The following is a 27,071-nucleotide window of genomic DNA, read 5'->3' on the forward strand; positions in this document are numbered from 1 at the left end:
ATCCAAATTTTATCGTTTGTTAAGATATGGACTCCAGTCTCCAAAGGGAAAAGTTGCCAGTTCAACCCACCAGTGACTTCCCCCCATAGCAATGGATGCTGCATTATCGGTTAACCAAGAGTATTTTCAAACAGTCATTTTTATTTTCTCTTAGAATTAGTGCCATATTATTCTGCTTCATGGCCTGTTAAGTCACCCTCAGCTATTTTTAAATGTGCATTTTAAATTGTGCATTTTACTACCGAGCTTTTAGTTTTAAAGTGTCGTATAACATTCGCCTTTGGGACAAACTCTCTGCTTCTGTTACAGAGAGTAACTGCAGGTGCGATGTCATGTCTGTAAAAAGATGCCAGAGAATAGAGAGAGTTTTGAAAGGAAAATGTGCTCCTTTGGTTTTATTTTGCATCTTTTTTTTCCCCCCAGAGCGCAGAATTATCTTTATGACTAAATGCAACCAAACAAAAGATGCTCAATTCTTCTGATCTAATGGGCAACTCCAAAGGGACGGGCTGGTGGAAACAATGGCAGCTTTCACTCCAGCTCACAAAAGCTGAGAAACGTACAAGGAATTGGGAGATTATTAGGGTCTCTTTGCCAAGAGACAAAGGCATACAAGTAGCTGCCACCCTTTGTCATTGTTGTAAAGGGACTCATTTCCTCCATTGTGCTCCTGGGAGATTTTCTAGCCCTCCCACGCAGAAGACATGCTTCAGTCCAGCTCTTTGCTCTCAGTTGGGTCAAAATGGAAATTTAATTTTTGAAGCAAAAACCTGTAACTCACCCGGAGCATACACACACACATGTGTCTTGGTTACATGCAAGAGTTCAATCCTTCCTGTTGAAACTTTCCCCAACGGGGATGATGTCTATGGTCCGCTCGCTCTAGCAAAACAGCCGAGTCACGGTGACCCCCATCCCACCCATCTGCTCTATGTTGCTTCCAACCTCCCCAATGCCAACCTAGCCTACCTTTGATAATTTTTTTTTTTTGTCTCTATAGGGGTGTTGGTGCCAGAAGAAGAGAATGGTTGCCGAGAAACAGACACCAGGCTAGAGACACTCAGCCTCTTGCTTCAGGTATTGACACCTGAGCAGGCCTGGGCAGCCCTGATGAGCCGCGACCGTCGGGGATCGCCCAGGGTGATCGGATGTGCAGCCAGAGAACCATCCCTTTGTTGAATCACTGTCTGCAAGTGGACGCCTTTTACGAGAACCAAACCAGACCCCAGTCTCCTAGTTATGCTCTAGGACAACAGACGCGCAGGTTAACGCCTGATGCACAAGTATGATAGCCTCCCGCCAAAGTCCTCGACGTCCCTGAGCACGCACCGTATCTCTCAACCCTTCCCCTTCCGTCTTGGATTCAACTTTGAGGTCTCATCCTCTTAATTATTTTTTTAAAATATACAGCCCTACCTACGTATGGACATCTATGTACATGTAAAATAAACGTGGACCACAGATAAGCCAAGCCTGCGTCAGTTACCGAGAAGATTGCCAAGAGTTTAGAGATGTATTTGTCAAGATTCCTGTCCATTCACGCCCTTTGGGTTACGGTGTCCTCGGTGATGCAGCCCTACCCTCTGGTGTGGGGACACTACGATGTGTGTAAGACCCAGATTTACACAGAAGAAGGCAAAGTTTGGGATTACATGGCCTGTCAGCCGGAATCCACGGACATGACAAAATACCTGAAAGTGAAGCTGGACCCTCCAGACATCACCTGCGGAGACCCGCCCGAGACGTTCTGTGCAATGGTGAGGCAGCCCTTTCGAACAGTGTTTCAGAGTAGGTGGGGCCTGTGGTAGGTGAATATACACCAGGTGGGTCAAAGACTCACCCCGTCGATGAGCTGGGCCCGTGGGTGGGGGCCATCTGGGCCGCCAGGCCAGCCTCATCTCGTGGATGGAGGCTTGTAGCATCTGGAATCCCAAGTCACAGTGTGATGGAGGCTCTGGAGCCTACCTTCCACTTTCCAAAGGTCTCACAAAGACAAGGGCACTGTCTATAGATGGTCAAAGGAGACGTGCGGCTGAAGGTGACATTTCAGATTGGAGAGGGGGACTCTGATTAGGCCGTGTGTGGTGTGGTCGGGAGCAAGCCTGAGGGTAAACCAGCTTCAGCCAGAGCGATTCAAGGCCAGTCCCAGGTTCCATCGCTCAAGGCTAGAGTAGAGGCCGTGGTGTTCCTCGTCAGGAAACAGCTGTGATTTGGAAATCTTTGGTTAGGAGGCCGGCGAGAAGAAAGCAGAGGAGGAGGGAGGGGCTAAGGCGTCGCGGGCAGCTGTTCCAGAAGAGTCTGACTTGTCCATCCCTCAGCCCCTTGTCTTCAGGGGCTGCGGTCTTCCACGGGTGTTTCAGAGCTGAACGTTGGGATGCTGGAAACATATCTACTGAAAGGTAATGGTGTGGGGCATACAAATTCAGGTTCAGCGAGTCCTCACTTAACTTCGCTGATGGGCGCCTCGACTTTAAGCAGGACCAGTTGTACCGCAGGCTAATTGATGTAAACAGCATTCAGGTTCCTCTGGCATCTCACCAGCCCTAGAACGAGGCAGCATTGAGCGAACGCCTGCTACCTGAGAGCCTGCTGTGCTAGCCGTGGATAAGCCAAGCTATGGAATTCGTCGTTTTCTCGGTGTGGCTGAGTCTCATTCTGGGCGGAAAGGCAAATGCTATGTGGAAAGATAACGCTGGAGTGACACGTTGCATTTTCACGAGGGACATTGCTGAAAATATACCTAGGAGGTCTTAGGATAAGAGTTTGGCGATTGAAATGATGTAAATCAGCATGCTGAGGGATTCAGGTACCGTGTTCATTCGGTATAGGTCATTGTTTTTTGTCAGAGGTGGTCTTCATTCGATCCAGGAGTTGGGATTGCATTTTTCACGTAACTGATAGAATCGTTTGGCGGATTTTAATAGTGTTCGTACCTGACTTTATTATCTTGAACCTGGCCGGGCATTCTCAGGATAGTGAAACTATTCATCAAAGTAGCATCTGTTCGCAGTCCCCAGCGAGTGAAATTAGCATAAGGTGATCCCAGACCTAGCACTGGAGAAAGGTTTTGCAACAGGAGACGATTGTGAGCAATAAAGAGTGTTTTCACCTAAAAGCGAAGGGCTTGCCATTTTTCAGAAGTGCCTTTGGGGACTGGTTTGAATTATGGTCCAAACCTGATCCTGTGGAGAGTGAGAGAAAGAGCTTGGCGATGAGGTGTCACTGTGACTAAGGTGCCCAGGAGACTAAATATTTCAAAGAAAGGACCCGTCTCCCTGGGAGGCGGGCAGGCAAGGGCTTTGCAAAGAAGTCCCATGTTAGAAACCAGAGACCTCCAGGAGAGGAGTTTATTCAAACACATTCGCAAAACTACAATAAGTATATAAACAGGGCAGGGGCATTTGTGAGCGTTATATGAGGCCTTTGACCATCTCTCACCCAAGGTCAGATTTTAGATCTCATGGCTAATCTGGGGGGAAATGGCCATGCAGGTGGTAGGTTGTGGGATATTTCACTCCTTACACCACAGGATGAGTCCTGGGCCAGCTCTTCATATTATTAAGAACACTCTGGCTCTATGTGTCGGTTCTCATGCCCTTGTAACAATACGTCACTTCAAGATGGGTTCAATAATTTACACATCTAAGTAAAATAGCAAATCTCCTTGTTCAGAGAGCCATTTCCACTTGCATGGCCCTGTGTGATGACTTCATGGGTGGTCTGATTGTGTGGCTTCCCCAATCTCCGCCTCCAGCCAGAGAAGCCTACCTACCACTGTCCCTGACCCTGTACTTGATGTCTCCCTCACCTTTCTCCCATCACGAGTGGGAAAGAGAAGTTCATAGACCTTCTTGTCCCTGCCTTTCACAGGGACATGGTCTAAGGTCCTTAATCAAGCCAGTTCCTACCAGCCCATTGGCTAAGGGATGTTAGCGACCAAAAGGGAAAAAGGAATTCAGATGATACCCCTCGGTGGCTTCATCTCCCAGGATACCCCACAGGACAGTCCTTTTAAAAAAAAAAAAAGTATGTTTTTATTGATTTTAGAGAGAGGAAGGGAGAGAGAGAGAAACATTGATGAGAGAGAGAAACATCCATCTGCTGCCTCCTGCACGCCCCCTACTGGGGATCAAGCCCACAACCCAGGCATGTGCCCTGATCGGGAATCAAACCCCTGATCTCTTGGTTCATGGGTCAATGTTCAGCCACTGAGAAACACCAGCTGGGCAGGGCAGCCTTTTGAAAAGGCTGCATTTTACTAGGATGGCGATACAGGGGCGCCTTGGTGGACTCTAAGATGGTCAATGAGCTGGACAGTTTTCCAGCGGAGAGTGGGTGGTTGGTGAGACGTTACCCATCAGGGCTTCATTTGGACTCCTTGATATGCATACGTTTGGCATTACAGAGTTAATAATCCATGCTATAAATGCATACATACTTTGGGACTGTTTGTGTGCATATTATAAACCAAGCCAACAGTAATGGCCCAGTATAGAAGCGCGTTCTCTGGGCAGGTTTGGCCTCCCCATGGAGCTCTCCCATGTCAGGGCTCCTGACGCAGGGCGCTGAGGCTGCCTCGGGACGCTGTCATGTCAGCCTGTTGAGGCTCCTTAGCCCCAGGTCTGATGCGAATGCTGCAGTCGTCTGTGTTAGGCTCTCAGGCTCTCCCCTCCTGACACACGCACCCGCACCTGCTCGCTCAGAGTCGTTACGGCCCATTACATCAGCGGAGCTGCCACAGCAGCAGGTCGCCACGTAGCCCCGATATGCAAACGTTTCCTGCAAAATGGTCTCAGGAATCACCTGCTCAGCGAGTGACACCCTGATTAGCTGTGACTATATCGGTTCTGAGCACCTAGGGGACATTGGTCAGAGAAGGGCCCTGTAATCCCTATAGCCTTTATCTTACGTGAAGTTGAAGTTCACTGGTGAGGTATGAAGAGCTCATGTTGCTGCTTTTCACACTCGTGTCCTTGGTCTGTGCCGTCCACGAATGCCACGTTTACCTTAGAGGGGAAATTTAAGAAGAGAGGACCACGTGACTCCATTTTACAATAGATTTCTGCTTATTAACCTGCATGACCTACTTAATAACTCTTTGGTGTCCGGTGATTTTAAATTTTTGTATATTAGTAAGGTCTGCATTTTAAACATTAGTTTTATGGGAGGATTCTGCCATTTCTACTCAGGATAGTGGAATAGGGGAATAGATACAGATACATGTAGAGACGGATATATGTATGAATTGTATATATTGAGGTCATAGATTTTTCTTTTTAATTTAATATAATGTTTCTTTTAAGTTGTTGGTGGCTAAAAAATAGCTGTTTTTGTTCCAGGGGAAGGACGCAAAGGGTAGGAGAGGGCTGAGCGTCTTGTCTCAGGCTGGGTTACCAGGTTAGCATGGGTCACAGCCTGCTTTGAGTCAAGTAGAAGCTCCAGGCGCACAGCTTGGTCAGAAAACACGGAGCATCTGGCAACTACAATTCCTTCTATTTGCTTAAAGAGCAAAGAAGGGCCAGGCTGGCATGGCTCAGTGGTTGAGCATCTACCTAGGATTCAGGAGATCGGGGTTCAATTCCCAGTCAGGGCACATGCCCGGGCTGTGGGCTCGATCCGCAGTAGGCGGCGTGCAGGAGGCAGCCGATCAGTGACTCTCTCATCATTGATGTTTCTATCTCTCTCTCCCTCTCCCTTCCTCTCTCCGAAATCAATAAAATATATTTTTTTAGAAAAAGGAGCAAAGGGAGTGACATGAACCTGTGGGCCAAGCCGAGTGACAACCCGGAGCTGTGCCCTGCCCTCTGTGTTTGGACAAACGTAGCTGCCATAGCTCCATCCATACCCCGGGGACTTGAAAATGGCCACATGATGTGCAGTGATCTGCAGCCTGTAGCTCATTCTCGGGATAAACTCAACAGAAGCTTTGAAAGACGGGAGGAGTCGGGGCATTCGTACAATTTATGGCTCCGAAGTGCTGATGACTGTGAAAACCGGAGCCCTTGAGTGCAGCTCTGGATTTCAGAGCCAATCAAAACCAAATTAGGAAACAAAGATTATTAAAAAGTCTTCTGTGCGTGTAATTCTGGCATAATATTATGAGGTGGCCATTAAACGCGGCCCTTGGAGACTCCGGGCGGCATTAATGTAGCATGCCTTTAATTACAAGCAGGCTCGTATTACTAAAAAAATGCAGAAAAGAAAGGACTCCGAGGGGCAGTTAGCAACACCCTCATTATGCTTACTGAAATAATGAAAAGGAGGGGTGTGATTTTTCTAAATAAAATGTCAGAATTTGAAATGGAAATGGATTTTCTTTAGGAAATGTACTAATGGGTGCTCGTGCTCTTGATGGGCATTTATTCAAGTGCTGTAGCAGGTCTATTAACGATCATTTTATATTGTGCTGTTTTGAGATAGGCTCCTATTAAGAATGGGGGGGAAACTTTAATTATTGTAAGCATTGTGGATAGAGCATATTTCATTGTGTGCAAATGGAGTTTATGGAAATGGGGGAGAGCCTTTGTGCTTTAAGATTCTAAAGGACCCAGTGGGATGAGGGAGTAGGGACGTGTAGTCCCAGGGCTCTCCATAGCTTACATTTCTGATTTGACATTGGCTCGGGAAAGCCATCTGGTGGCCATCAGGTGGCTTTTGAGAAGTTAATTTGATAAACTCAGTGATGTTTTCAATGACAAGGCATTAATATCAATTTTCCCCAAACGGGAAATGACATTGACTTATATAATAATCGAATGATCTTAAAAATGCACTCCGTTCGCATGAAACATAATTCAATAAATGGATGAAGTTTTAATAACAGCAACATATTTCATTTGAACTGATTTATCCCTTAATTATGCCAGAATGGAATTTTTAAAAAACCCCAGTTCCTTCATTATTAACACTCCATTGTTATTAGTTCATTATTTAGACTCATTTCTTAGAAAAGTTTAATTCGTGTTTGCAATGAATTAAGTTCCACGGAGATCAATCTTTCTGAAGTATCACTGTATGAAGTATTTCCTTGTTGAGGAGCCCGCAATAGCGCCTCATGCTCTGTTGTGTCGAGTATGAGGTACTCTGCCTGATCTTTAGCTCTGGGTGTACACAGCCTTTCTTCCCATCGCTTCCCACCAGGACCCCACGGCGTGTCTAGTGGACTTGAGCCTGGCAATCTGACTGGAAGGGAACCATTGGGTTTGGCTTGAAGCTGCATCGGCCTAGCAATGCTTGGTTTCTGGGAAAGGCCTTGGGAGGGAGCTGATGGAGATTGTGGCTGTGATGCTCTGGCCGGTGTGGCTCAGTTGGCTGGGCATCGTCTGGTGCACCAAAAGGTTGCCAGTTTGATTCCCGATGGGGGCACATGCCCAGGTTGCAGGCTGGGTTTCCCAGTAGGGGGCACCAGAGGCAGCTGATTGATGTTTTGCTCTCACATCAATGTTTCTTTTCCCTTCCCTCTCTCAAAAAATTAATGAACTATTCATTTAAAAAAAAAAAAAGATTAAGGCTGCCAGCCCTTGTTCCCAGGCAGTGTTCTCTGTGTGCACAAGTGCCCTTGTCCCTCTCTGTTGGGCTCATGCTTCACAGATATTCTCGCAGACGGCTGTGAGCACAGTGGCGTGAGCAGGGCATGTAGCGCACGCAAAGCCTGGCGGCGGTAAACCGGGTGGGTGGGGCGCAGCGTTTAAGTGACAGGGCAGCAGCCTGTTTAATGGCAGAATGACTTCTGATATCCGGCTGGACAGCAGAGGAGCAAAAACTTGTGGAGCCCTAACTTGGGACACGCTGGGGCAGGCTGAGTAGATAAGCCATGATTCATCTTCCCGGAGCTCCAGATTCACACCGGGGCCAGGGCAAGCATTTAACTGAATGCACAAGTGCAGGATGTTTAAAGGGGAAGCGTGAGAGTCCCGAATAGTCACTGCCTTGCGGTAGACCACCTTGACTTACCCCCCACAGCCCCCCACAGGCAGCCTTGCCTGCCCTCGGTCTAGAGGCATATCCCCTGGGAAGTGTGAGAAGACGTGTCCTAAGAGCACCGTAGCCTGTCTGGACTCTCTGGGGGTCCCTCGGGCATATTCCTTCTGGGGGGGATGGGGGCTAGCTCTGCTCTGCTTTGGAGCTCTAGGTGGGTCTTAGGCTGGTATGTAGATCTTCTGACTTGGAGATGAGAATCATCCCCTCATCTCACATGTTTTCTCTACCTGGACGAGCGGAAGACTCCTTCTACTTGGAATACTCTACTGTTTTCCACGTATCCCAGTCCCACCCACCCTTCAAGGCCTAGCTCAAGGCGATTTCTCTATAGGCCTCCTGCCAACTGCAGCTCATACTCTGCCGGCCTTTTAACTCCTCTGTGTGTGTGTGTGCGTAATATTATAATGTATATATCACCATGCCTTTGTACTCTGCCCGTGGAGTCTACTGCATTCCACCATTTAGCACTGCCCTGCATTTTGTTGATTTATACATCCACGTATGCACTGTTTCATGTGTTTACGATGTCCTGACTCTAACTAGATCATTACGCTTTACATGAGATAATATGTGACAAGGCCTACTGTATACATCATAGTGTAACTTCCTGTTTTTATTTCAACATTTGTTTTTGAGACACCCGGTTATGTAGTTTCTGATACCGAGAATGCAACAGAGATTAAACCTTATATTGCTTTTCTACCTCCAAGCATTTACCACACTCGCAGGCAACAAATAAATAATAACATGTTTTTAATTGATCAGTTGATTGAGTACAGTAATGATTTTCCAGAGTGTTTTCTTCCTTCTTGAGAACTTTGATCAGGACCCTAAGGTTGTTTGGGGGGTTTTTTCCCTCCATAAATGAAGAGACGGCTAGAAAAATGTGCCTGTTGCACTTGGGCAGCTTGTGATGATGTTTTTAAAAGACAGATGGGAGAGGCAAGTACTCTGAGCTCCGATACTGAAAGCGTAGATGAGGGATTTGTCCCATTTCTAATTGAATCCTTTAAAAATATTTATCCATTTGCGACAACGTGGGTGGAGCTTGAGAAGATCGCACTAAGCAAAGTCAGTCAGACAGAAAAAGTCAAGAACCATGTTATTTCACTCGTATGTGGGATATAAAACCGAAAGCAGCAAACGAACAAATAAGAAAAACCTCATAGACACAGTACGGTGGTTGCCGGGGGAAGGGGGTGGGGCAGTAGAGGGCAACGGGTGTCAGATCCGTGGTGATGGAAGGGGTGCTGACCGGGCGGTGGGCACACAGCGCGACGTGCGGGTGATGCGTCACAGAACCGGGCCTTCGGGAGCAGGTGCGCCTGAGACGTGCTCTTTGTCTGGAATCTGCCTGCATCGGGTTTCGTTCCCGAGGCCAGAGGACAGGCTGGTTTCCGTGCACCGTGTTTAGATTTCAGAACTCCTTCCCTCACGAGAGGGAGATGATGAAAATCGTTGCACACCCGTAGCTCTGGGGAAGGACTTCCTGAGGCTGGCAGGTTGTGAGTCTCCTCTCGTCCTTCTGGGAACAGATCCACTCACAGTGGCCGCTCCGTGAAAATCAAAGATGCGACTTGAGGAAGGAACCGGGGGCGGTTTTCACTCCTTGACCTGCCTGGACGCGGATTTCTGAAACAGGAACCGGAGAATTGAGCTGACGTGGCTTTGGGACAGAGAAATAGCCCTTTCGTTCCAGGGGGTCGGTGTCATCTCGAGGTGCAGCAGTTGACGTTGTCATCAGGTCCCATCTGAGCAGTGGTTGCTCAGCCGCCTGTAACCTCCTGTTTCTTCCCTGCGCCCCCTTTCCCTCTGGGAAACCGCAGAACGCGGAGGCTGGGGGCCGAGCGGCCCGATGCCCGGGGCGCTCCCGCCAGCGCCCTGCGGGGCTCCGAGCAGCGCTCTTCCCACCCCGGCCTTGCTGCCCCCCAGAACCTGCTGCTTGCTTGTTGGCGTGAACTTCGGCTGCATTTTTCACAAAGAATATTTGTAGCTGATGCTTATCAAGAACTTGGATGGTGCCATGGGCCATCCTAAACCTTGGCCTTGGTTGGTTAATCTAATCCCCGATCCTATCGTCATGTTACTCTAGATTAATGACGGGTTAAGTCATAGAAGCATGAGATTAGTAACTTTTCCAGCTAACCAGGGGGGCCAGGCTATCAACCCGTCTGACACGCGTGTCCCATTCTTAAACCGTGCGGCAGGCTCTCCCCTAATTTGATTTGTTGCATGTGGGATAAAACCATCGCGGAAAACCTTTTTTAAGAATCGCATTTATGATTTGGACTGTGAGCTCCAATACTGTGATTTTGTCGTTTAAGAAGCCTTTTATCTGAAATAACTTCGGGAAATTGGGTTCTGTACACAGAGAGCCGGGACGTCGGACTCGCGCGTATGCGATGAGCGTCTTCCTTCAGGGGTGCGAGCCAATCAGCGGGGCTTGTCTCCACTCCGCTCCCATTAGCGCGTTTATATAAATGGAAATAAGCTGCTGGAAATCCTGGAGGCCGGAATGCACACGGCGTTCACCATGGCGAGCCAGGATAGTAAGTCAGCGACTGTTGGCTAGTTAAAAAAATGAAATTAAATTAAAAAATCATGTTCCTGTGGGTGAGGTGTTGCAAAAAGCAATTAGCAGGATACTTTTGATGTTTTGATTTTTACAATGTCAATAACAACTGCTGACCATGTAGCCAGCTGCCTCCTTGCTGTCCCCCTTGGATGTCTGGGGGCATTTTTAACTTAACATGTTTACTATAAAGCTCTTGATTTCTTTGCCCCTCACCTGTCTTTAGTCTTTTTCATTTCTGTAAACATTACTTTATATTTACCTAGTTGCTCAAGATGAAAAATCTAGGAATTCTCCTTGTCTCTTTTATGTCCCTCACAACACACATCAGCAAGTCCCATTAGCCAAATTTCAAAATATATTGGGCATCGCCCCCCTTTTCACTGCCTTCGCTGCAAACAGGCAGTTCCCAAGGAGCTTTATCTCTAGGCTAGAGCCCTTCCCTGCCTCCCAGTCTAGCTCTATTATCAAATTCATATATGGTTTATAGTGTTATAATACAGTGTGTAATATTATAGCATATAATATAAATATTGCTTAATTACAGGCTATATACATGTAAAATTTTAAGGGTCTCAGTGAGTAAGGTCCTCTCCTTGTTCAGTTTCCTTCCATAACTTTGTGTCCCATTGAGAATGAAGCCCAAATGCTTACTGCCGCCTGGAAGGCCCTGATCTCTCTCACCTCGTTCAGTCCTCGGCACCTGCCACTTCTTGGTGGTCCTCATAAAACTAAGTTTATTCTCGCCTTGCTGTTTGGACCCACATTTTCAATATCTTTTCATAGTTTGTTTCTACCATTTATTCCCTGCTTAAGTACCTGTCTCAAAGGGGCCCATCTTCTCAAAGGGACACTATCTAAAAATAACATCTCCTGCAACCCTTTATCCATCCCTGAAACAGATTAATTTTTCTTTGTTGAACTTATTACAGGGGTGATGTTGAAATGATTTAATAGGTGAACCGGCACCAACACTGACCACTAAGAAAGACATCAGTGGCTCCGCCTCACTGGATGCCTTCTGACCGAATGACATTTATTATATCATATACGGCTCGTTTCTTTATATCTCTCCTTCCCCTCCACAATACAAGCTCCAAAGGGCAGGAATTTTATCTTGTGTCTGCTCATTGTAGGGCTCAGTAAATATTTGTTGAGTGAATGAATGAACGGCTAAAACAGAGATATGTTAATTTGATCATAAACATCATATTAAAGATTATTACTCAAATACATACATGGTCTTTGGGATATATAGGCTGCGTTGGAGGTCCTGAGTCTTGCACAAATCATAAAAATTTAATTTTTTTCACACTTGCAAGTTCATAAACAGCATATAGCTTTGACTCTTTTAAAATATTATCATCCTGAAAAACTATTCTGTAATTTGCTTTTCACTTAACATTATCTTAGCAAATTATCCATTTGATCTGTGTGATCTAGTTTATTTGTATTAAAATTGTATATATTCTTTATTAGTGAGAATTTAGGAAGTTAATTTTGTTGTTGTTGTTTGTTTTTAGTTTTTGCATTTAGCAGCCATTCTTCAGGAAGACATCTCATCTCTGGGTGCACATAAGCAAGAGTTTTGTTTGCACCCAGAAGCCAACCTGTCAGACTATAGAGTGAATTCAAATGCCATTGTACCATCTTCCATTCCTACCAACAGATTATAGGGATTCTCCTCTCTCTGTTTTGTTTGTCTCATTTACTGATATGCTTCCTCCTATTATCTAATGAAAATATTTAAGAAATCACATTTCTCTTATTGTCTCAGCTACCAGGACACTCACAGTTAGACTATATACTCTGTCACAGCAACCATACTTAACTTGGGATTTTTGATAAAACTCTATGTGCCATGACTCTAATCACTCATCTTTGTTTTAATTATTTAGTAGTAAATCACTTGGAAGTTGTTTGAACATTACTAATAAAAATTCATAATGGAACACAAAATTTGGAGAAATAGATATTGAGCTAAACCGTAACCAGACTTCTCTGACTAGCTCTTTGTATGGAGAGCAACAAATTTTAAGAGTGGCATCTTGCATCTGGCCATCTGAATTGAAAGGTATGCTCAGACCTGTACAATTTACACAAAAATCACGGCTTTAAAAGTTATTTTTAGTATTTAGTTGTATGTCACTTTTCCCCCCAAATCACTGTCTTCATTACTGGACTCTGACAATAGCCCAATAGTGCTTATAAGCTGGAAATCTCCTCGCTTACTTTGCAAGATGATATATAAATATTGCCTCATCCATCACCGGATGACTGGTCTCCTCCGTGGGAACCTGAAGATGCTGTGTAACTGTAATAAATTTGGACAGTGAGGGGAGGGTTCTGTTTCCAATGAAAACTATAGGCAGGAACTTTCCATTTAGACTCACAGTGTTGGTAGATCAGTACATTTTGTACATTTGCTTGTTTGTTTGGGGCAAATTTGGACTGTTTTAGGAGTGCCAACAATAAGGCGTCCACCTCTTTTATACCCTCCTAAGAAGGGGCCAATTAGATGCCCAATTAATATCCAAGATACTTACTGGGTCTTGGACATTCAGAAGTGGATTTGTCTAACTTGGAAAATCCTTTAGGGATATGTTATTTGGATTCCAACAAATTGGAATGTTCAAGTTCCAACGTAAGTTATTTCATTTCTTTCCTCAGGAAAAGTATGGTAATGGTGTACCCAGCACAGGGCCTGGCACATAGGAAGTGCTCAGTAGATATCAGTCACCTTTATCACTGTGACATCACCTTTGCTGCTGAGAAGCTGAAGTCATTCTTAGCCTCATTTTTGGCTTTGAAGGGATCTTCTCAATGTTTTCCCTGCTGTTTTCCTCTCTCTGGACTGTCTGCCATTCCCGATATTACTAATGGCATCTAATAACTAACTGCTTATGAGGCTCTGGCTCCAAGCCAGGTATTTAAAATCAAACTAATTTCACAACGGTTGTTTAAAGCAAATGAAATGTATTCTAAACAGCACAGTGTTGAAATCACCGTTCACAGACGCAATGGCACCGAAATGATCATGGGTCAGTGTTTTAACAACTGCACTAGACGCGCCTAAGAGCAACATCATGACTCCAAAAACAATGTTAACAAAATAAATAACGATATGAAAATGAATAAAAGCTCGTTTTGTTAACTAACTGTCATAATGGGCTTCACGTGTCGGCTCTCACGAGGGCTTAGGAGTAGAAGGGAAATTCAAGCACAGGGAATGGAAATGCTGCGTCCAAAACTGATTTTCCTGGCCCGTGTGTTATCCTCTCTCAAAAAGCATCTGAATTTGGTCAACAAAGCAGAGTGTCGTCGGCGAGATCGGCCTCCCGCGCTGATGAGAGCTCCTGGAGGACAGGGACCGGCCCTGTGCTCAGTTACAGCCGGTTTAGTGCCCGGCGCACCGTGAGCCCTTCGCACACGACTGTGGAATGGAGGGTCCTTCTAGCACTTGCTTCCCTGAATCTAGGCTCTCCCCACTCTTGCTCTTTTATTTTTATTATTGTCCCTCACTAATCTCTTCTGCCACTTGAGTTCCTCTTTGCAGTCTTTGCCATCATTGGTGATATCAGGGTCACCTCCGGCAGAATCTGGCGGAAGGTGCCGCTTGGGGACATTCATGGGCGTATTTAGCGCTCCCCCGTCAATTGGTTCTGCGCGCGTTTATGTGAGGCCTTGCTCTGGGAGCCCTGTGCCGGGAGCTCAGTGGGAGGTAACGCCGACAGGCCAGCGCTGCCTTCCAGAAGCTTTATCCAGTCAACTATTTAGAGAGAAGAGGGAAGTAAATGCCATGCTGGCACTCCATAGGGACACAGAGGAGACTGGGGACACAGGAGGAGGGTTCATTGCAGACTCAGAGGTCAGCGGTGGCGTCACAAGGAGCCGACCTTTGAGCTGAGCTTTGGGGAAAGAATGAACTGATCTGTGAGGCCAGAAGAAAGACAAGGACATCCCAGCTTAAGGAACAAGCACAGCTTTGCCTTTAGCTGTCCTTTTAAAATAATTCCCTTTGGTCGATCTGGCTGAGCCGTAATAAATGTTACGACTGTGCCATCAGGGATTAATCTGAATTCTGCTCAGCTGTCTTTATGGTTCCCCATAACATCATTCCTTACACGAGGCAGATTCCCCCTCTCTGATCTGTCCATCAGCAAACATGATCGTGTAGGTGAAGTTCTTTAGAAAAGGCAAAGTTCTATATAAGTGGGGGAAGGCTCTATGCAGGTGCAGTGATTCCTGTTACCTATTTGTTACCTATTTATTCTTATTACCTGTTTATTTCCAAGCTCAGCAACCACAAGTCGTAGGTAGGTACTTAACAGATGACATAGAGATTCAGTTCAGTAAATATTTATTGAGCCCTAATCAAGTAATTTTGGACCAGTTACCTATTTCAACCTTCAGTGTTCCAGTTTCTTTTGCATGGTTTTTGTGAAGATTGACTGAAATAATTAACCTGGAATCCTAGCAAGTACAGAGCAAGAAAAAGCCACCCCATGCATACCAGGCTTTTGGTTTGACCCAGGGCTCTGCCGACCAAGAGTTTTGCCAGAGAGATGACAATGACATAATTGAGACATGCAACAAATACACAGCAATGGATGGGTGACTGTATTCAAGTCGCTGCAACTGCGGTTAAGTATCAGGAGTGTAAGTGTCCTTGTTTGGAGATGGCAACCGTCAGAAAGATCTCAGGGAACATAGAACTTGAATATAGGCAACCTCACTTGATCTGTGTCCCTAAGCTCTGGTATTCAGAGGGTCTTCCATAATCCTAGTCCAAACTTGACTTTTCCCGAAATACTGATTCAGGACTATATGGCGTTGTCGCTGGCACCCTGGACTATTGGTTTTACCATTGTTTTCCAGTAAGAGGCATGCATAGAACTGTTGAAATGCCCTTTTCTTGTATTTCTCTGCTGTGCTCCAGAACGAATCTCCCTGACTCCATGAATCTCCAGCCATGCTCAGACTGGCATGAATTTATGCATGATCCCTGAGAAGAATATTCTAAAGCATCTATCCGCCAATGGCAGAACATTGGTGTTAATTTTCCCATTTATTAAATAATCAGGATACATAAATACATCTGATTTGCTATTTGCAGTGTTCATGAAGTCTAACGTTCACATCCCAGATTTGTTATACTGATCACTTATGTTTGTGTGCAAATAACTTAAAAATGGTCTCATGCATTTTGAGGCACATCAACCCTCATATATAGGTGGAAAAGCCCCATTTTATAATCGAGGAAGCTGGGATTTGAAAAGGTTAAATGACTTGCTTTAATTCACAGTAACTAACAAATGGTAGATGCCTGATGATCATGTATTTGTCAATATATAATAATGAACCCGTATTGAGTATATTGTACCAGGCACTAAGTGCATGTCACATGTTAATTCAATCTTTGAATGAAAGCTGGAGTAGATTCAAGAATATAAATATATCACCCTTGATTTTTTTCAAGTTTTTTCAAAGCCATACTTTTCTCTTTTCACTCGTGCATGTCTTCCATTAGTTAAGGCCACTGTAGTCATCACTGACGCCCCTTAGCGCGGGTTGTCACCTGGCTTCCGTGGCAATAAGGCTCGAACCCGTTCCTTGGGGCGCCACAGGATCAGAGGCATCGAGCTGTTGACAGATGGACGCCAGGGGAGAAGGTCCAGGTCTGGAGGAAAAGCAGCCTGCAGTTTCCAAGGGTGGCTGACGGGCTGCGCTGAGAAACGGGGAGCTAACCCCCGAGGCCGGGGCCTAACCTGAGCGAGCCAGCGCCCCGGCCGTCCCTCTGCTGGCCTTGCCTTCCTGCCTGCCTTTGAGGGGCGCCCACAGCATCATCGGTAAGGTTCTCATTTCCATTTACAATAATGCCAAGGAAGAAAGACCGCAGCACTGGATTCTAATATAAATCATTTCCAGGAGCTACGAATTAATGTTTATGATTAAGTAGTTACTAATCTGTGAAATGAGGCGCCATGGCCAGGAGAGTATTTTTCTGATAGGCACGTCTTACTTCTTTTTAATATTCCGGATATTTTTTCTCGGTCTCGGTAGACACGTGTAGTACTTTAACCTGACGCCGTGCCTCTGGTCTCGCCTTTCGTGGGCACCTCTGCTCCCTTGAGGAGACCCGAGGTGGAATGACGTGGGGGTCACGTTTGCGAAGGTCAGCATAAGAAACCAAGTAGTAAGTCTGTTTTTAAATAATCGTCTTTTGTACCAGGCGCTGTCGAAGAACTGCACCCTGGATGCTTGTGGAATGCGTCCTGGTTCTTCTGAGCCGCATCCTGGATGAACACAAACACAAAAACACAGACGCATAGTGTGATTCTTTTCATACCTACGGCACTATCTTTGGCTTCTCTGCTGTTTGGCTGCGTTCTCCAAACTCAGGACAGGCCTGCCAGTCTCTAGACCAGAGAGGGCTAACTCAGAGAGACCACCAGCAACAAAGTCAACAGCAGCATCCTGAGGTTACTGGATATTTTTCTGTGACCTCATGACATTCTAAAATATGGACCGAATCGACCCATTTCAAATATGCACCATGCTTTTGCCTCTGATGCTCTTATTTATCTTTAGGGTTGGGATATGGTCTAGTCCAGGACACAGGAAGACCTGGGATTCTTTAGAAATTCCAGTTTCACAGGAAGGGAAAGTGTTCCGAAAGTGTTTCGGAACCTAAGGAAGATGAATAAATTATTTCTGTTTTTCTTGGGCCATGTCATACTTCAAAATTAAAATGGTTGACAAGTTTTAGTACCAGGCAATATTTTATTTATCTTTATGATCGGCTCGTGGGTGATGATTTAATAGGATAATTATAATTAGCAGTGTTAATGAATGGCAGATCAACTAATTAGAAGGAAAACTTATTGTTACTGATGAATCTGGCAAAAAAGTAATTATTTAAGTGGCAGCTATAGTATCATTAAGGTTAATGGCCAGATGCACACTGAACATCATTATTGATGCTGATCATCAAAACCAGTTGCAAATGAATCAATTGGATGTGCCATTTGGTATCATGTTTGGTTATGTTTTGTGTTAAAAGCAACTGATACAGGTCAGGTTTAGAAAACACAATTTATCAAGTTACCATTGCTGACCCCCAAATCAAATATAGGCAACCAGTTTTCACCTTAAATGGCATATTTAGGCTTGTAATTCCTTTTTCTATTTTTGGAATTATTTAATAAGAATAGGAGATTAATAATGGGACCCTTATTACTCATCCCAATGTACAAATATTTAGTGTTCCAATCCCCATTTTAATAAGACAGAATTTCACTGTGTTGAAATCTAACCCTTATTTGAAAATACAAAGCTGGCCATTTTTAAAGCAATGGAAACTTGATAGAATGTTTATGTTGTATGAAAATAATTTTTCTTGGCAAACTCTAAAGTAGAGTTTGGTCGTGGGTCCTTCTGCTACCCATGAGCTGTGAACTTGGCCCTTGAAAAATCACCTCATTCAGAACAGCGGACGTTTCTGCTTCCAGGTTGGTATGAGATCGGTACAGGAGAGCTCCGGAATAAATGAAGTAGTTCCCAAGAACATCGTAATGGCCCTGGAGTAGGAATGGAAATTATACTCCACTTCCAAGCCGCTCTGAGATATTTGTCAATGCATCAAGTAGCAGCGCTTCAGAGACTTGTTGAGGTTTCCCGGCCAGGACGCAGGGTCTTGGCCGCTCTTGTTTTCAGTGTACTTTAACACAATTCACCGTTCTAGAACAGAAGTCTTTTCCACTTTATTCTTCCTTCCTTTTTGCCTCTTCTGCTTTTATTTTTCTTTAGGGTTGGGATATGGTCTAGTCCAGGACACAGGAAGACTTGGCATTCTTTAGAAACCCCAATTTCACAGGCCTGGTTGAAAGGGGTTGGTGTTCCTCTCTTTCAGTAACAGAGATATTGACTCACCTGGAACGTTTTTTGCCTGGGGCAGGAGAGGAGGTAGGAATCAGGCCAACGTTTCTTTGACAACCAAATAGGACCCACAGCACTTTGCTTTGCCTGAAAAATTACATGCCTAACCCAACACCCTTCACGAACGCCCCAGCACGCCCCGTACCTTGGAAGTGAGCGTTTCACAGCTCTCTGGATCTTGAGGAAACCCAGACTCCCCTGGTGGAAGTAGCGCGAGATGTTTAAGAAGCTCTTAGTTGCAGCTGCGAGGTACAGTGAGGAAAAAATCACAGCCCTTTCTTCCTGCCCACGGCCCTTAAGATGGGTGAGCCAATCTGAAACACCCGAAGATTTCGTGAAGAGTTCAGTGCCTCCCTGAGTGTTTATTCTTGGTCCTGGAATTGAGAATTGAGTGTCAGAGCTCCGTTTCTATCTGGCATTTAGGTCCCAGTCTAACTCCTGCAGAATTTTCTGATCCTGATTAACCAATGCAACTGGCTCAGGATTCATGTGGCATAACAAGTAGTATATACTGTACCCCACAGTAGGAAGATATGTCAAGACTTCTAATTTAATCGTGAGATTCCAGGCTTCTAAGCAAGCAGAAGGGACGGTTTTAATCTAATCACCAAAACAGAACTTAACTAGTATCTGGGTTGGAATCACCTCTGTGTGCTTAAGGACGGCATTGATCGAGTGTTTCATGCCACCTGTTATTTCTGCTCTTTGCATAATAACACTGTGAGGCATCTGTGATTATCCCCAATTTACACATAAAGGAAAAAGACCAAAGAAGTTCAGGGACACCCTGCTGATCGCTGAGCCGAATTCTCTGAATTTCCTCTCTGGGATCCCACTTTTTGGCTGGATGGTTGCTCATTAGTTTATTGTGCTAAATTACGCATGTCTCCTGGCTTACCTTCTTAATTCTTCTTTTCTGGTCTCCCCGCTTCTTTTCTGACCTTTTTGAGAAGGTATTTTGTTCTTCTGTAGAAATGATTAAGTCTTTTTACGGATAAAGCTTTCCCTGCCTGCCCCCCCCCCCCCCAGGCTGGTTTGTATGACTCTCCCAAGTGCTCCCCTCACATCCTGTCTGTCCCTGTGCCAGCATTTCTGCGCTGGCTGGGGTCTGTTTGTTCCCACAGGTCACTGACTTGAGCGAGGATCTCATCTTCTGCTCTGTGTCCGAACCTCCGGGGTGGGGGGTGGGGTTTACGCAAGTTCAGGGTTTGGAACTATATATTAGCCTATAAATTCTTCAAGAGCAGGGATAATTCAACCGTATTTTCAGAATTTAATACCGTTGCTGCTACATAACAGAGACTTACAAAATAATAGTTGTTGCTTGGTTGGTTGGTTGGTTGAATGAATGAATGAATTTAAAATGCTGACTTGCCTTGGTTTTTGCAATATAAATATTTTATTTATTTGCAGTGTATTGCTGATGAATGCATGAGTGCCAGGATACCATTAAGAATTCAGGAGCAATTGTAATAAATACCAGCTTGAAATGTGGCCAGTGCTTTCTGATGTTCGCCCTTGCCTAGCCCACCCTGCACAGTGGTTCTTGTCTATGTTTCGTAAGAAGCCCGAGCTCCAGAAGAACCAGCTTGTTAGGGTGAATGATTGCAACAAGAGTGCAGTCAGAATGTGAGGATGCTTCGCAAGTCCACCCCGGGATTGGAGAGCGCACTGCTGTGTTATATCCTGCCCAGATTCTGTGTTGGAAAGAAAGCAAGAGGCATGTTAGACTTCAGCAGCCTGCGGAGGGATCCTGGGAGCAGCGCGCAGCAGGCTATCGCCTTGGGCAACCTACTAGGAGAAATTGATTGTTACCCTAGGTGGCCATCAGGATATTACTAGATTTCTTAGAGCCCTAAGAACATTAAGTGGGGTTTTCAGGACTGTAATACATCCTTCAGGTCTCATTTCAATGGCAATCAATGCTCATAGTCCCCCTTTCAGAGCCCTGCGAAGCATGCTGGTAGAATTAATGTCACCAAGGTATTGTTTTCCCCTTTGCTTTCTGTTTTGTTTTGTTTTTTTTTTTCCCTAAGAAAGGCAAGTTCTAAGACAGATGCCTTCTATGAAAAGCTATTACACAATTTGAAACAGAAAGCCGTTCTCTAATAATAGTGGGGCGTTGGGGGACCATGAGTAAATCTGCGCAAATGAGATCAATCATAGGAACTCTCGGGCCCCATCTTTCAACTTGACATGCAAATTCCAAACGCATTTCCAGTGTGCGTGGTGAGGCCACAGGTAGCTCCAAGGCCGGTTTGGTAAAGATTCGGAGCTTTGTCAGTTGGTCCTGTCTCTGCCTAGGATCATAAGTAATTTCAGTGTTGACAAGTACGGATTCTTGCTGGGGGCAGGTTGAAATTAAATTCAGCGATTCAGTACAAATCAATAGCTACTTATTGAGGACTCACTCTTTTCAAGGCTGGGCACTTAGAGGGAAACAGAGTTGAATAAAACAAGGTTCCTACCCTCAAGGAACTTTCTTTTCTTTTTGATTATAAAATAAAGTCCTATTGTAAAGAAACTAATGGTGCACAGAGTAGCTCAGTGGTAGGAGAGACTGATTTAGGGAAAGTTAAGCGGACAGCCTTTTTTTCCCATTCAACTGAAGTCGGCAACTCATTTGATTAGGGAGCTATTGGCAGGGTATATGATGTATATGTTAGTTGTTTCTGAAGTTAAGCTAAAAATCACTATGCATTTTCATAGACATGAAAAGCATACTTTTACGTGTCTGAATCCAAGATGCTCTGGAAAAAGGATTTCGCTGCATTAACCCTTATAAATAACTCAGTTGTATTGATCCTCTGCGAAGAAATTCAAGGATTACCCCTGCTCATTCGTTTCGCAGCGGACACATGTTGGCGTCTCATTTCGCGCACCGGCCCACAGGAATGAGCGGCGCGCTCTTACGCTGAGGCTGGGATGCCGCGGCTCGCGTGGAGCACGCTGAAAACCCACCGGGGAAACCGCACTGCGCCGCGTTAGGGAACCCCCGAGAATGGACGAACAGGATATACCTTCTCACAGCCTGTATTTGCGAAGGCCTCTGCTTTTCATGATCACACCCAGGTTTTCCAAAACGCTGCCATCTCTGATTTGTTCTTTCAGGTAGTCCTTCTTGCTCTTGGTCCAGTTGGGGGCCCTCTTACTTGTCATTTGAGTAAATGTAGATAGTCTGAAGTGGGGGTTTTCGGCCTGGACATCATTGATGTCGTGGGCGGGATAATTCCTTGCTGTAGGCGGCTGCCCCGTGGGCGGTGGGAGGCTGAGCAGCATCCCTGGCCTCTACCCGCCGGGTACTAGCAGCACGCTCCCCCAGACGTGACAAACAGAAATGTCTCCAGACATTGCCAGACGTCCCCTGGGGGTCAGAATTGCCCCATTTGGGATCCATTCATCTAAGGTGACTTCCTAAATACTCTTCCTCAGCCTCACCTGTTCATGATGCCCTTTTCATGGTTCTAGGCATTGCTTTCACGCGTCACTCCTGCACCCCAACTTTCAGTGACAGTTTGCCCTAGTGTTGGGGCCTTGATCGCCTTCACCCCTGTCTTTTGTAAGTTCCAGTCTTTAGCAAAGTCCTGTGTGCACAGAGAGCCATGCAAAGCAGCTACCCTGCCCTGTTCCTCCCGTCTCTCACGGCTGAGAGGAAGCTTGAACAAATAGTTTCCAGTTTCCTTCTAGCTGTTTTCTGACATATAGCTCTAGATACATACTTCTGTTTACTGAACAATGTTTAGTCAGTGTTTAGGGCCTTACAAATAAAGTGTGTGTGGGAAGTAAGCTTTGCATGGGTTCTTGTATGAGGAACAATTTCTCTGTTGTATCCTCACGTTGATTGATAGGTTGGACAAAAAATTCTAAGTTAAAACGTTTTTGTTTACAATCCTAAAAGTCCGGTTAAACCCAGTGCCGGGGAAAGGCAAATAGCCCAAGGACGGTGCTTCAGGTTCCCCTCTGGGAGGTGGCTGCTCCTGCCAGAAGCTCGCCTAAATATTTTGATGGGAAATTGTGTATCACACATACACAAGATCAGTGGAGCACTCTCTAAGATTGATCACAATCTGGGACTAGTCGAGAAAGGGGTTCAACAGAAAACATGAGGCGGGTACAGTTTGGTTACGCAAAAAAAAAGAAGTCTGCTTTCAGAACCGCTTCCTTAGAAAACGAGACCGTGGCAGTGAATTCTGTATCAAAAATACATCTCAGTGAACTAGCCCAGGACCGAAAACGAGCTGTGAGGTCACCCATCGTTAACATTAATTGACTCTGTGTTGAGTAAGTGAGGGTCTGTTTTCACTTGTTACTTAGGGGACTGAGTACCTTTCAAGCAGCCAGAAAGTTGCATTAAGCGCAGTTTTCAGAAGATTCTGACATGCTACTGAAAACGCTTAAGTGTTGGTTTAAAAGGGAAAGTCGCCCAGCTGGGTGTGGCTCAGCGGTTGAGCATCGACCTAGGATCCAGGCAGTCAGGGTTCGATTCCCAGTCAGGGCACAGGCCCGGGTTGTGGGCTCAATCCCCAGATCAGTGACTCTCTCATCACTGATGTGTCTATCCCTCCCTCTCCTCTCCTCTCTCCGAAATCAATAAAGATATACTTTTAAAAAAGAGAAAATCAAGTACTCCTAGGTAATTTTTTTCTCTCCAGTGGGGGTTGGGAGGGAAATGACTCTTTAAACTTTTCCAGAGCCCTTCCAAAAAAGTGTTGCTGAGGAGGGGCCCTTTTAAGTAATAGCCAGACAAATAATCACAGATTACGGTGTCATGCAATTTAATGAACTAGGTGAAGGAAAAACAGCAACATTTCCATTGTAATGAGAAGCTAGCGCCCTCCCTCACTGTAGCCTGCATCTTAATGTCCCCGCTGTCTACCCTGACTTGGGGCGCCAGGGCTCTGTCATTACTTGGCAATTCCTTTCTCTAATTTCTTGTGACACAGGGTGCTTAAGTCCATGAGAAATGTGAGGCGAGGCAGAGCGAATTCCCGCAGACTGCTTTGCTATATGCAGATCACTCATTTGCATTATTCATTAGATAAGAGCTCCGATTTGCATCTCTTTACCGTTGTCTCCTGTACGTGAAAAAATCCTGGAGAACTCTCCATATCCCCCCCACACTTCTTATATTAATAATAATTATTAGGAGAATTGGGCGTGATCGCTGTCCTAGATTTTGTCCTGCACTATTTGCAGTTTCTCTTAAAAAAAGAAAAAAAGACTCTAAGCATCCCTAGGTCCCCAAACCAATGTGGTTTTTCCCTTCTGTGTTTAAAATATTTAAAACTTTAACATTTGATGAAAGATCTGAATACATAAATATATTTTATTGAAATGCAAACCGAGACATTTATTTATGATCCACATCTAACATTAGGAATGGAAAGGAGGAGGGAGTGGAAAATAAAAGTACAAGTACGTATAAGCACAAGTTTAGCATTTAAGTCTCCCTGCATCTCATTTCAGAGACATTTCCCAGCAGCGGAAACAAGCCGCAGATCAGAAGATGCTGCCGGTAGTAAATTCTCCCCCTCTTTGTGGTCAAATCCAGGCGATGAAATTTTGCTTTGCCTTTAAGCAATGACCAATTAAGATGATCATTTCTCAGCATTAGCCCCATCATTATTTAAAAAAACACAAAAACACAACACTCATTGATGTCCTCTGTATGGGCCTCTGGAGTTCCTGCGATGAGAAAATAACAAAATATCTTTTTCATGTCCTTGGCCTGTAGTCTCAGTTCACCATGGTCATAGTGAACTTCCAGGCACTCGCCATTTCCTTGCCATGGGCTCTGTAGGTTTCATGTATGGTGTGCGATTCTGCGTTGTGAGCTACAGAGGGGACTCTGGTCCCCATTTGCGCATTCAATTGGAACCCCTGGTGTGCTGACAAAGGAGAAGCAGGACATGGTGTGGGTGGCAGCCTTCTTTGTCTTTCTGAGGAGAGAAGGGAGCTGAGGAGTCAGAGACTCTTCTGCCTGATGCTCATGTATTGCTGTTCAGTTGCCTCTGGAATCAAGGATCACATTTTATCAAAGGTTGCTGCCAATCCAGTGTCCTGGATCAATCCCACCATTCAAAACCAAAATGGGATTCCCACGGTAGCAAGATGACAGTCATAACCGGAAATACAGTGTCTGGCAGGCTAGGATGGCTTGTTCTCAACAGAGCTGTTCTATAGATTGCTCATTGTTTCATCAGCACAGGTACAACGATGGAACCGATTCTTTTGTTCTACTCTTTCCTGTCTCCCAGAGCCTTGAATTCACTGGTGGAAGAGGTCATCCCAAACATTTATTATCCTTGTGCACGGGGCGCCCCTTTACCCAACTGCTGTTTGTTCTTGGCTGGTCCATGCTGTGGTTCAGAGTGACCTCTTCTGATTGAAATAGCCCGTATTTGCACAGACCTGACACTGCAATCCTGTCTAAGATTTTTGGCCAGTGTCCAGTCAGGTCAATGTCAAATTATGTTTTTCTTGCAAGAGTGATCGTTGAAAAGACGGTTTTCCACTTCAAGCATTCAAATGTTTTCAAATAATAAAGTGCCTTTTCACTTATTTAGTTAGGGCCAAATGGTAACCTTTCAAAGTAACAAACATGAATATTAAAAATTGAGGTCAGCTTATGCTTAGTTATATTAGTTTTGGGTGATTATGCCATTTGGAGGACATCCATCTTCTGTTTTTGTTAATGTCATAGTGGGCTTGTAGTGCCAGGCTTCATAAAAATGTCACTGGTGAGCTGTTTCTATTATAGAGGTCTTCTTGTGGTTTCAGAATCCTGAATGAATTGAAGAGATTACATTTGAATGTCTCATATGCATTTCAAAAATAACATGGCCAGAGACAACTGTGATTTGCCACCCTGCCCACCTCCCCTCCTGCCCCTCCCCTCAAAACGATTACTGATCAGCTCAGTAAGTAGTATCTCCAATTCCCCTATTTGCCAAAACCTTAGCAGTCACCCTCGATCCCTTCTTTCATTCTTATGACCCGATTTCTATAGTTTTACAACAAACCATCTCAAAACTCCATGGCGCACAGTAAAGACAGGTGTGTGCAATGAAAGATACTGTCATAGTCACCTTTGGTAAATACTCTCTGTCCACAACTATTCACATCCTTTCCACATGCTAAATATGCCCAATCCTTCCCTCAACATTCCCAGAGTCAACTTACCACTTCTTGATGTCCAGGATGTTTTCCTCCAAATCAGGCCCAGGTACTAATGAGGCTCTTTGGAAACATCAGCACAGCATGGTCCTCTCCATCTCTGCAGAGCTGTGAATAAAAGACTGCATTTATCTTCCATCCACATACCCAACATGCAGTGGTACCAGGCATAGGATAACCGCTATACACATTCCTGTTTAAAAAAAAAAAAAAAAGAGGAATGGGAATGGGACGCACCCAGCAGTCACTGTCCAAGGGCAATTCTGGAGTTCAGTTGGGCAGACCTTGCCGGTTCCTTGCTAAGGCCTCACATCTCCTCCCTAGCACTTGTTTTGTCCCAGCTGTTGGCTCCACCTTCCCCAGGAGCCGGTTTCCCTCCTTGAGTCTGTCTGCCTTTCCTTGAGAAAGGGCCCACCTTTGCAGCTGAGTAGTTTCCTGGCCCTGCTTCCTTCCCAAAGTGATTCATGGGTGCCAAGACACCACCCCCTTCATCTTGTGGTGCTTCTGCTTCCTTCAGCCCAAGCTGATACAGTTCTTTTAACATCCTTGGGCTTCCTATGTGTCAATTTATAAATCCACTACATTAGATAAAAGACAGGCCTAGAAATCTCTTCAACATATGCCCTTTTCTACCTTGGACTCCCTGTGTGACTAAGCCTTTAAGAATCTGGTGCCTATTGTTTAAAAAAAAACATGCTCATAAACCCAGAAGGCTTCACATGTAGTTGAAAGGTTTATGAGGCACCATCTTAAATTTTTCTGAAGTTTTAATGAAAGATTTCACAATCACACACTTGTCTTCATTCCAACATCAAGACATTTTCCTAACAGGCCTGGATTCTGTCTTTGCATGGAGGCCCTTTCTCTCTCTGAGAATCTTCCCAGGGGAGACACTGAGTGAGCAATTTTTTTTTTTCCAACTCAGCAAGATCTTTCATATTTTCTTTAGGGCTTGCTTAAAAGCTGATTTTTTTCCCCCCTTCTATTTCTAAATAAGGCTACTTTCTGAATTTTTGTGGGACACTGTGAAACCAGTACACGTTGGAAACTGCACTATCTGTGCAACTTAGCCTAGGGAGTTACGTAGCATCATTTGCTCTGTTCTGCAGTTGGTGGGAGCAGTCACAACCACCCCCAGCTCCAAAGCAGGGAGGGTTAGCTCCACTGATCGATGGGGGCTCTCAGGGTTACACTGTAGAAGAAGGTAGGGTATTGAAGTATTGCTGTGTCCATCTTTGAAAAATGCCATTTGCTACACTTTTATCCTGTCCATGACCAGATTCTATTGATTCTACCTCAAAATGTATCCCAAACCTGCTCACTTAACCTCTTTTGCACCCCACTCGGGCAGAACACCATAATTTGAATTACTGCATTGGACTCTTCTCTAATCTTTCTGCACCTG

General features: G+C 45.1%; 1 protein-coding gene across 1 annotated transcript in view; it reads left to right on the top strand.

Annotated features, from left to right (window-relative positions):
* NTNG1 (netrin G1) overlaps positions 1-27,071 on the top strand; it is a 197,384-nt gene that overhangs the window by 6,262 nt on the left and 164,051 nt on the right. Inside the window, exon 2 of the mRNA XM_087828145.1 lies at positions 1,001-1,757. Within this exon, the coding sequence (XP_087684271.1) occupies positions 1,512-1,757 (246 nt within the window). The 5' untranslated portion in view covers positions 1,001-1,511. The remainder of the gene's footprint in view (positions 1-1,000; positions 1,758-27,071) is intronic.

This window comes from Miniopterus natalensis, chromosome 19, assembly GCF_054644295.1.
Source record: "Miniopterus natalensis isolate mMinNat1 chromosome 19, mMinNat1.hap1, whole genome shotgun sequence".
Lineage (NCBI taxonomy): Eukaryota > Metazoa > Chordata > Mammalia > Chiroptera > Miniopteridae > Miniopterus > Miniopterus natalensis.